This window comes from Coenobita brevimanus, chromosome 47, assembly GCF_032717465.1.
Source record: "Coenobita brevimanus isolate Jiangsu-jjx chromosome 47, ASM3271746v2, whole genome shotgun sequence".
In the NCBI taxonomy this organism is placed as follows: Eukaryota; Metazoa; Arthropoda; class Malacostraca; order Decapoda; family Coenobitidae; genus Coenobita; species Coenobita brevimanus.
The window spans coordinates 29,908,252-29,920,294 of record NC_137000.1 but is presented as its reverse complement, the minus strand read 5'-3'; the positions used below and the strand labels follow the sequence as shown (position 1 = coordinate 29,920,294).

The 12,043-nt window shown below is 41.5% G+C and overlaps 1 protein-coding gene across 2 annotated transcripts in view; it reads left to right on the top strand.

Moving 5' to 3' along the window:
• The window catches only part of LOC145399073 (protein phosphatase 1 regulatory subunit 14B), a 273,182-nt gene that overhangs the window by 104,139 nt on the left and 157,000 nt on the right, over positions 1-12,043 (top strand). The window contains exon 2 of one of the 2 annotated variants that reach the window (XM_080271826.1): positions 811-927. The exons of the other annotated variant lie outside the window; for it this stretch is intronic. Coding sequence (XP_080127952.1) covers positions 925-927 — 3 coding nt within the window. The 5' untranslated portion in view covers positions 811-924. The remainder of the gene's footprint in view (positions 1-810; positions 928-12,043) is intronic. 2 annotated transcript variants of the gene reach the window in all.

Here is a 12,043-nt window from a genome sequence, read left to right as displayed (position 1 = left end):
ATTCCCTTCCTTCTTCTCTTCGCCTGTCTCACTCTCCAATCTCCTTCTCGTGTTTCTCTTTCCCTTCACTTTCCCTCCTTCCTCCCTCCCCTATGCGTCCTTTCTCCCACCCTTCCTTTTCACTTCCTCTCTTCCTCCCCTTCTACTTCTTTTCTCCCTCCATTCCCTTCTCCTTTCTCTCCCTTCCTACCCACGTACTCTTCTCCCTTCCTCCCGCTGTACCCCTTCTCTCCCACTATCCTCTAGTACTTTCTCGCTCTCCCTGCCTCTTGATGTATTCCCTTTCTCCCACTCTTCATTTGTTCTCCCTTCATCACTGCGTCCCTGTGCACACTCCCTATGTACACCTTGGCAGAACAGCAACACCTCCCCTAAGAATACCTGAAGGGGGGTAAGGTACACACACACACACACACACACACACACACACACACACACACACAATTAGGGGCTGATGTGTTCTTGGTCTGGATTGTGCGTCAACGTTTTTCTATCTATCTGCCTATCTATATCCATCTATCTATCTGTACATATAATAGATAGATAGATATAAAACCCGAGGCCCCTTCCACAGTCGTTTCCTTCTAAGACGCTTACCAAAAACACCTTCATTCTTCCTCTTCCGCCTCCACAGTCGTGTTTAGTGGTAATGGTGATTCGCAGGGTTGCCATGGAGACCCGAGCGAGATTCATACCTCTTCATGTTGGAGATTCCTTGCATTGGCAGAGAGAGAGAGAGAGAGAGAGAGAGAGATGGGGGGGGGGGATTGCTGGTGCGACCTTCCTAATTTCTTTCTTTCTCTTTGGCAGGTACGACTAGTGTGACCTACCTGAGTTGACCCCTGACCAGGTCCTGCACCACACTTCGCCACACCACAGCCAGGTCACCGCCGCCACAGCCAAGATACCGTGCCAAACGAGTGAATGGTACGTGGGGGATGGCTTGGGGGAGGGGCTGGGGGGTTAGGCTGGCTTGGGGAGAGAGCTGGTGGGTTAGGCTGGCTTGGGGAGAGGACTGGTGGGTAAGGCTGGCTTGGGGAGCGAGCTGGTGGGTTAGGCAGGCTTGGGGAGAGGACTGGTGGGTTAGGCTGGCTTGGGGAGAGAGCTGGTGGGTTAGGCTGGCTTGGGGAGAGGGCTGGTGGGTTAGGCTGGCTTGGGAACAGAGTTGGTGGGTTAGGCAGGCTTGGGGGCAGAGCTGGTGGGTTAGGCAGGCTTGGGGCGAACTGGCTTTGGGGTTGGATTTAGGGAGGGTTGAGGGCTGGAGTAGTGGTGATGATGAGTTGTGGGGAGGAGGTGGAGGATAGTAATGATGACAGTAGTGATGAGGAGGGAACAGTGATGATGGAGAGAGAGAGGTAGGGGAGCAGAAGCAGATGATGATGATGATAATAAATGTAGAGATGAAGAGGAGGAGGAGGAGAAAAATGGGAAGACGAGGACAAAAATAGTGGTGATATTGACGATTATGAGGAGATGGACGAGGATAATGCTGATGATTGTGATGATGGTGAGAATGGAGATGCCAAGTAAATAAGTAAATGGATGTAAGTATTTATGTATTTATTTTACTTTTATGTATATATGTATAATACTGACTGGCATTGCGATTGTTTGAGACCTCCCAACCTAACATGGGAATTTTAACAACCGGATATAACATTCAGAATTCTATCTATCTGTCTGTCTTTCTGTAGTGCATTGTTAATCACTCATACGTCAGGTTGCTTTAAAACTGACCATCAAAATAATTTTACTGGATAGTCTGGAGTTTGTGAGTGGTAGTGTAGGATGGTTGAGAGTGGCCTGTGTCTCTCCTTTATACAAGTTGATAAATTGTGTCCTTGTTTACACACACACACACACACACACACACACACACACACACACACACACACACACGAGGGGGGTGGGGGGACAACGATAACAAGGGAAAAGCTCTATAAAAGATCTCCACCTGGGAAAAGAGAAAAAAAAGAGTCGATGCTGTGAAGGGACGAGCTACGAGGCTTAATTGATTGTTGTTTTATTGTTTAGCTTTATATGCTTTTGTTTGATGTTTTGTTGTTTTTATTTACTTTTTGTTAGTTTTGATTTACTTTTGTTTCTTTATTGTTTGACTGTTTTATTTTTGCCTGTATTGTTTGTTTGTTTTTCCTTTTTTTTTTGTCTGCCAGTCTCGTCTTTATTAAGGATCTTTCTGTAGGTGATCGTCTGTCTAATTTATCTGTCTGTTTACATCTTTATCATCTGAATTTATGTGTATATTTATCTCTTATCTTCTTTGTTTACGTTTGTGTGTCATTATCGAGTTCAGTGTTAATCTCTTGTATATTCACGAAATCGTAGAGAGCCCTCAAATTCACATGTCACTCTCACCAGGTAAAAACTAGTGAGTAAGAAGTCCACTACAGCCAGGAATACATTTGAATCCTTCTTTAAGAGTCAGGGAAGGTGGGGAATAGCGAAATATATGACGATACGAGTCACGAGAAAGATAATTTTTTTTTTTTTTTTTTTCGTGGAGCAAATATATTAACTTTTTGGCGAGTTTGTTCCTTCTCTCCAGACACAGAACACATTAGAGTCCCTCTTTACGAATCAAGGAAGATGGAGAATAGTGAAATACAGGGCACTACGAGTCACAACAAAGACAGTTTTACAGATTACAGGTGTACTAACTTGTAAGTTTGCCTCCTCGCCAAGCATAGTTTCCTGATCATGAGAAGCCAGTGTAATGTAGAGCAGGAAGGGTGAATTTCGGGGGCTTGGCAGAATTATAAAAACAGTGACGATAACGCTTCGTACAGAATCCTTATAAGTTTCGATGTCTGTTTTAATTTCCTAGCGTATATTCCTTTAGGTAGCATAAACTGTCTGAGGAAGGGTATTGTTACGGGTGTAAATACTGATTCGCTTTACGATAAACAACGCTAGAGTGAGCACGGACTTTTGAAACCTGGTTATGTGATCGTGGTAGCCAACACAGATTTCGGGATACAGCGTAAGAGGTTTATAATTGTTCAGCTGGAAACTGGAGCGATATTGTTGTCCGAAACTGTACGTGTCTCCCCAAAATACCATGAACACTGCAAACGTGATAACCCTTGCTTTATGATGAGTCGCAGAGTTGTAATACTAGTAGTAGTAGTAACAGCAGCAGTAGTAGTAGTGGTAGTAGTAGTAGTAACCCCATACTTATTTGGATGCTAACCCCGTGGACTGCAGTTGAAGTTACCCTTTTGCAATACACCATCCTCCTTTTGGGGGATAAGGAGGGAACTGAGGGACATTTGTATGACCGGGCAACGGAGTCACGCAGTCATAAACAGTGTCACCACGTGAAGGCGTCCCTGTCCAGCACCCCCTTAGTTGTAAAAGCTAAAATGCGAGTTCCTTCCTTCCCCGTCCCCCTCATCATTCCCCCCCCCCCCTCCCTGTCATTCCAGCGTCCCCCTGATATGTTTTCCCCCTCCCTCTGTCCCTCCCCCCCCTCCCACCGCCATTCCAGCGCTCGCCTGAAAGATGTAGTTAGTTAATCAGGCTATTATTGAAGTGGCCAGCAATTTTATCAGCGCAGCGTATTTGATATTTCTTTTTACGGCGACTTGCTCAAGGTCCTTCATACACATCAAGGGAGATTTCGTTATGTATTTGTCTGCGCTCATGCGTGTGTGTGTGTGTGTGTGTGTGTGTGTGTGTGTGTGTGTGTGTGTGTGTGTGTGTGTGTGTGTGTGTGTGTGTGTGGAGGAGCTGGTGACTATTATTCTTACTGAAATATTACATCAGTGTCAAACAAAAGCTTTAACGTTTACCATAGATAGATAGATATGTTTATTGACGACAGCTTACATATATACAGAAGCATTTGCGTAGTTGTCAGCCTTGTATGCGGGCGAAAATATTAAACATTTTCCCATCCTTAATCGAGACATGAGCCGCCCACACTGACTGACTAGATCATGTTCGTAAATGGAAAGTCATGTCCTTCTTTATTTCCGATTATTTAACACTTCCCATTTATAGAAGCAGGAGGGAGCATCTGTTGGCGCGGCCCATGCAGTCAGTCACACCCTAAGGTTTTCCGGATGTGAATTTTGAGGTAGACTTCAGCGGCGCCTTATATTACGATCCTTATGGTCCCTCATCTTCCTAATACATTTTTACTTGTGATTTGGTCGTAGTTAAGAGAATCCTTGCAATCGATAGGTATGTCCAGATTTTAGGCGTTCTTTTCAACTGTCATTTCTGGATTTATTTTTTTTATTAGTCTGGGTATTGCAAGTCTTAATTTTTCCCTTAATAAAGTCCTCCACGTTGTTCTTCCTGGCAAGACGGAAGTTTGTTGTGCAATTTAGCAAAGAGAAATTAATATTCTGTGCTTCTTAACCTTGTCGCCGAGGATGCGCATTTATTTTTATTTTTGCTACAACCAGACGATTTTACTCAGCTTACTGAGGGCATCTGGCTGTGAGGAGGTGAAGGAAACTACGCCTAACCCCTCCAGTGCGAAAAGTACCCCCTGATATGAATAAAATCGTCTGGTAATAGCAAGAAAAAAGGGTAAATGCTTCACGAGACTGAAAAGTCAAGATGTTGAGATTGGGGTGAATGTTTAAGGTTGTCCCCCATAACGACGATAAGGCGTTTGGGTGTTATTATCAGCTGTTGGGAGCGTTGCATGGTGCTTTATTTATTTTTTTATTTATTATTTATTTATTGTAGAACCAGATTGTATGTCTGTTGAATCGAGCATCTGCATTACCGACCAGAAAGGAAGGAGTTGTTGAGTATTGTGTTCTTTGGGATGCACCGGAAGTTTTGGTCACAGTGCGATATTACCGGAAATGCTTAACTCGAGTCTCATCCATTTTACCCGTTGTCTTGTAGGAGTGAAGTCGTGCTCGAACTTAACTGTGAGCTCTTACACATTGTGTAGATGGATTTTTATGGCGTAGTTTCCCAGAAAATATTTTATATTAGGGCTGAGACCTTGTCGTTTGCAAGACAAAAAAAACTTTTGTCAAGTGGCTATAAAATTCATGTGAGGAAGCATCAGTGGGTCTGTCGGATGGAAAACTGCCAGACTTTATATTTATCTTTACTCTTGACACTTTTTATGTCTTCTAATGTTTAGTGAGTATTACTGAAGAATGGCGTCCCCCACCGATAACGTGCTTTTTACTTATACTGTATATATATATATATATATATATATATATATATATATACATATATATATATATATATATATATATATATACATATATATATATATATATATATATATACACATATATATACATACATATATATATATATATATATATATATATATATACATATATATATATATATATATATATATATATATATATATATATATATATATATATATACATATATATATATATATATATATATATATATACATATATATATATATATATATATATATATATATATATAGATATATATATATATATATATATATATATATATATATATATATATATATATATATATATATACACACACACACACACACACACACATATACACACACACACACACACACACACACACACACAAATGTCTCAGTTTCCTGGTGAAAATAAAGTGAGGTGTACATTATCTACCGGTACGTATGTATGTATGTATGTACATACATATATATATATATATATAATGTAAATAAATGACTCAGTTTATTAATGCTAATGTAAACAGTAATGGTGTATAATAATGTAAGTGTTGAGGATGTGGCGGGTGGTGATGGTGGAGGCGTGGTGTGTGTGTGTGTGTTGTTTTGTCCTGGTGTAATGTGCCGTGAAATGTGGCCCTCTTTGTGAACCTCCCGCCCCGCATTGGCCGGAAGTACAGCCATTATTGTCACTGGCCCTCACTGTCATAAGTTGTCATTGTTGCATTTGTTGTCAGTGATTTTTACTGTCATGGTTGTCATTAACCTTCACTGTCATACTGGTGGTTGTTGTCACTGGTCGTGGCTGTCATTTTTGTCACTACTCACAGCTGTTACTGTTGTCAATAGTTGAGGGTGTTCAGGCTCTCTTTTATGTTGTTTTTGTTCTTTTCTTGGAAGGAACGGTTTGCTGGCTCCTGGCCTTTGGTTCCTTCTTCCATGCATAAAAAAAAAATAAATAAATAGATAGGTGAATAGATAGATTACATTATTAAAATCACTCTAAATTGGCAGTGAAATGTTTGTCATTACCCTGAAATCACACTACTAAGAAGGAAAGAAGCCTGATTGAAGCACTCTTTAATTTAGGTGATGCCACTTCAGGTAACATTAGATTGGTTAATTATTAGTCATTTCATTTACTGATGAAAAAAATAAATCAGGTACGTAGTTTAACAGGAGTGGGTCTTGAATAGCAGTAATTATCCTGCCCCTTGACTTTTTGTAATTGTGGAGAGAGAGAGAGAGAGAGAGAGAGAGAGAGAGAGAGAGAGAGAGAGAGAGAGAGAGAGTGGAGAAGAAAAGGGGAGAGACATGAGATTGGAAAGGTAAGGAAGACAGTGAGAGAGGGGGAAGGGAGGGAGAGAGAGAGAGAGAGAGGGGGGGGGAGATAGAGAGGGAACTGTGGGTGGTACGGTATGAGCGGCTACCTCTCCAATTAAACCAGATTGCCTCTGCACTTCTCCTTGCCCGCCTTCCTGCTTAGATGCCTGCTGCCTACCTGCTTGTCTCTCTGCCTCCTTACTCCCTGCTTTACCTATCCTCCCCACTCCTTAGATACCTGCCTGCCTTCTGTTCCTCCTGGTAGGCTAATTACATACCCTCGCGGATTCCTACCTGTATAGTGTATGTTTGCCTTCTTACCTGTCTACCCATCATACTGCTTATATACCTGCTTGCTTTACTGCTTATATACTTGTCTATATTACATACCTGCCTGCCTGCTTATCCTTCTGCCTTATTATCTGCACACCTACTTACCTACATACGTCTGTTATAATCTTTACCTTCATGTCCACCTTCATCTGTACCATTCTTCGTACTTACATATCGTCTTTCTGCCATACTGTTTATGTACCTATCTGCTTGCTTATCTACCTACCTTACTACTTACATGCCATCCTACCTGCGTATCTGCTTGTCTGCTTTACTACTTACAGAACTTTTTTTCATCGAGTCTGCATTTCTCTTCGTTCACCTATCTACATCTCATTCCATCATCCTACCTCATTTGTTCTGCCGGTTTTGTTCTCTGCATTTTAATTACTCTCCTCTTTGTTTACCTGCCTAGTATCTACCTATCTGTCTGTGTGTGTAATTATATGTGTAGTCTGTCTGGCGTTCGATGTGTCTGAGCTGCTGAACACTTGTCCTACTGTTCTCGACATCTAGTAATCTTTTTCTCATTTATCTTCTTCCTCTCTCCATGTGTGTACCTACCTACCTACCTTCCTTCCCTCTTTCCTTCCTTCCTTCCTTTCTATCCTATTTATATATTCTCTCTGGCGTTCTTCATGTTTCTTGCATAGCTGCACACACATCCTTCCTCTATTTCTGCCAACTTTTACATGTTAATATTAATCGCTTTTCTTTTGTTTACGTACCTGTCAGCTAATCTATTTCTCTCTCTGTCTACACTCAGTACATGTCTTTGACCTTAGTCATTCTTCGTACATACTATTTTTTTTTTTTCTCTCAACCTCTCTTTCCATCCTTGCCAGTCTGCCTAATAATCTACCTACTTCCCTCTTACCTGTCTGTCTGTCTATCAGTGTGACTCTTTCTCTCTCTCTTTGTCTCTCTCTGTATTTCTTGACTGCACAGTTATCCTTCCTCCAAGTCTGTTACTTTTCCCACTTTTTTCCCCGTTTCTACCTGTTTACCTTTTCGTCCGTGTTAGTGTACGTGTTTGTCTCTGTGTCTGTCTGTCTGTTTGTCTGTCCATTGTCCATCAAGCTTTCCATCTGTCTTTCCTTATAGGCCTATCCTCAGTCTTTTCCAGTCTTCCTTTACGCATCTGATTGCACTTTTATTACTTCTGTTTTATCCATTTTTCTCATTGCGTACCTACCTTCCTGTTTGTCTGTCTGTTTATGTATTTATCTATCTATCTATCTATCTATCTTTATCTGTGTCTGTCTTATCTGCCTATCGATATATCTATTTTATATCCATCTATATATCTATCTGACATTCCATCTGTCTATCCATATGGCAGCACCCTGATCCTTCCATCCACCAAATATGCTTACAATTCTCCACCCATTCTATCCATATTCCACCTATTTACCCTCCATCCCTACCTGTGTCCCACCTTACCTGCCTACCTACCTACCTACCTACGTATCTACCTACCTACTTACCCGTTTGTTTATCTGTCTGTATGGCATTTCATCCATCATCTAAGACTGTTTACTTTTCTTCACCCATCCTGGCCACGTTTCTGCTTGTTTACCATCCTTCCCTCGGAGTGTTCCTGCTTCCTGCTTGTCTGTGTCCTTACGTGTATACCTGCTTGTCTGTGCACCTGCTTGTCTGTGCACCTGCTTGTCTGTGCTCCTGCTTGTCTGTGCACCTGCTTGTCTGTGCTCCTGCTTGTCTATGCTCCTGCTTGTCTGTGCACCTGCTTGTCTGTGCACCTGCTTGTCTGTGCTCCTGCTTGTCTGTGCTCCTGCTTGTCTGTGCACCTGCTTGTCTGTGTGCCTTATCAGGGATCTTAACCAGGGCATCATATTTATCAAGGATCTTAGTGAGGAACATCGTATTTATCAAGGATCTTAACCAGGGCATCACATTTATCAAGGCTATTAATGAAGGACATCATATTTATCAAGGATCTTAACCAAGGGATCATATTTATCAAGGATCTTAACCAGTTCCCAAAATTAAAGAATTCGTTTAGTTTTTCATATTCTTCTCTTCCTTTAGTATTGACACTGATGCCCAAGAACGTTTGTGAATAGAGTCTCCTTGGTTCCTAGTGTTTGCTCTGCTCTCGCTCCCTCGTTCACAAAAGAGAGCTCATTCACTCACATCCCCCCCCCCCCCGTCTCTCTCTCTCTGTCTCCCCAAACTAACGCTGTCTCTGGAATGAAGAACTTAAGATATTGGGCCTAGAAAGAGAGAGAGAGAGAGAGAGGTAAATTATGATTGAGTCTAATGAGAGGGCGGGAGGGAAGTAAAGTAAGATTGAGAGAGAGAGAGAGAGAGAGGTAAAGTATGATTGAGTCAAATAAAGATGGAGAGGGAGAGGGAAGTAAAGTAAGATTGAGAGAGAGAGAGGACCCATCCGCCTGAGACATCATCATCGTTTACGTCCCTTGTTGCAGATGAGTTAATTTTGACCTGATAATTAAAAAAAAAAAAAAAAAAGATGGTCAGCTTTATCTGTAGAGCTGATTAGTAGACAGGTGTATGTTCTATCTCTCTCTCTCTCTCTCTCTCTCCTGCATGGCATTGTGGTAGTAATTAATCCCTCTTTATAAGCTTACCTGCAATGGGGTCACCGCCCACGACACACCGTGTTGTAAACGCGTCTTAACCAGTTCAGTACGGTGACGTCATTGGTGAGGAGGAGGTTATTCTAGCCTTTTTTCTGTTTAGGGGAGATTTTTACGTCATTTTTTTATTTTATCCTTAGACGATTTTTTTCTCTTTAGTTTTTTTTTTTTTTTTTTTTTTTTTTTTTTTTTAGAGAGATTTTTTTGGAACTGGGGGAGGGGTTGAATCTAGCCTTCACAAACCCCCTTAGGTCTTCTCTGAGTTGGCCAGAATCGTCTAGGGGTAGGAAGAACTAAGCTAGTACGTCATCGTAGTGAAGGGGAAGCGCTTTGCACGATGAACAAGCCTGGATGGCAGTGAAGTGTTATCGGAAATTGTGTGTGTGTGTGTGTGTGTGTGTGTGTGTGTGTGTGTGTGTGTTCCATAATATTTAATGTACTTTGCTTTTGAAGTGAGTGGTATCTGTAAGTATGAATATGAAGTTATAAATAAACATATCTCAGCCTCAAAGGTTATAAGTACAAACCCAGGACGCGTATTTATCATTTCAGTTATTCTTATTTGTTTTTCTCATGCACAGAATAAAGGACCAGAGGCTAGAGTACTGCATGTATGTACACTTGCCTTTACTCATACCATTACCCTCCACTACACAACCAAATCGGTGTAAAAACGAATGTGAAAGGATACAAAAAAAATAAATAAATAAATAAATCTGTTAATAGGTAAATGATATAGGGAGTTTGTTTTCCCAGTAAATTTTTAAAGTTTCTGCTTAATTACAGGCCCATGAGTCGCATTAATAAAGGATCTTAATCAGCGTTTGCGATAAATAAACGTCCAGATCAGTGAATTATCAGAAATCAAATGCATTAATCTTTTTATTTTGTGCTGGAGGTGTGGCAAGGGTAAGAAGTGGTTGGAGGAAGTTCAGGGAGCTGTTGCCTTTCCTAATTTTGAGAGGTTTACTCCTCCATGCTAAGGGAACTTTGTATGTGGCACATGGTAGGAGTGTAATGCTGTATGGTGGTGAGACCTGGACAGTAAAGGAAGAGGATATTCGTAGGCTAGTAGATGGATGTGTAGTGCGTCCCGAAATGCGAACCCTGACTGGGCTAGGAATGCGATGAAGAGTCGAGAGGAAGGATGGGACTGGAGTGTATTGGCGTTGTGATGAAGAGGGGCAGATTGAGATGATCTGGCATGTTGAAAGGTCGGAGGATGACAGTTGGGTGCGGAAGGTGAGAAGTTTGAACGTCAGGGGTAAGTTTGCGAGAGGCAGACCGAAAAAGACCAAGGACGAGGTCATAGAGTGTGAACTGAAGGATAAAGGACTGACTAGGGAGGCTGCCAGAGATTGAGCAGCGCGAAAAGCCTTCGTTAGGTGACCAAGGCCGACGCATGTTAGAATGTTTGAGCCTTTATAAACGATTCAGTACGACGAACGAACATTAAATTCAGTAAGTTTCCAGATCAGTGAATCATCAGGTATCATATTGTACATTTTTCTTTTATCATGCTTCGTTTGTGAAGTACTTGGTAGCTGTATCAGTGAAGACGATGGTGTACAAAAGCAATCTTACGACAACTCAGGTTTATTCATGTTTATAAATACTGACCCCTGTGTTTGTGGCAGCCTTCCTCCTTCCCCGCCCCGCCGCGTCATAACCCTCAGAATCACACGCTATTTCTGGCCACTAATTGAGTCTTACCTCTGAACGGTGCACAGACCCGCGCCCTGGTGGTAGTGCAGGATACTGGACTATTCTACTGTGACTCTTCGATTGTACAGTGACTCTTCTACTAATGACTCCTACTGTGACTCTTCTACATTGACTCTTCCATAGTGACTTTAACTCTGCTACTGTGACTACTACTGTGACTGTTTTACTAATGACTCCTACTGTGACTCTTCTACAGTGACTCTTTCTGCAGTGAGTATTATTGTTTCTCTTCTACAGTGACTCCTAAAGTGGCTTTTCTACTCCAGCCTGAATTCTGAACCCGTGTTGGTAGTACTGAATGGTTTTAGCGGGGAATAATAAACACCTTGAGAGTAAATATTGCCAGTCTTTATTACACCTATCAAAATATTTACTTCTCCAGAGCCGAAGGTTACCGCACGTAGGAGTTTAGGAAGGTTATTTGCGTACCGGCCTTCGCCTGTTGGCTTGTAGTCGCGAAGTTCAGAATTCCAAAGTGCAGTGTTCCCCTCTTGAATTCTATAGGGTTATCTCATTAGACCTATAATTCTTTCACTTTAACTTGACCCAGATATTCGTCCATTTGCGGATTATTTCACATAGCTCAGTGGCAGAAAAGGATAATGCTACAGCTTTACATCCTTTCCATAGCATTTCTTTGTGACTAGCATTTTATTCTAAGTGTTATTTTGCATTGAAGATGGAGAGATGGCAGTATTTGGCCAAGTTAGAGTAAAAAGAGTATAGTAACGTCATTATCACGTAACAGTATAATACGTTTCGACCGTTTCTTATTCCGTATATTTTTTTTTTCCATCTTAAGAAGGAAGATCATGATGCCAAGACTGCTGATAAATGG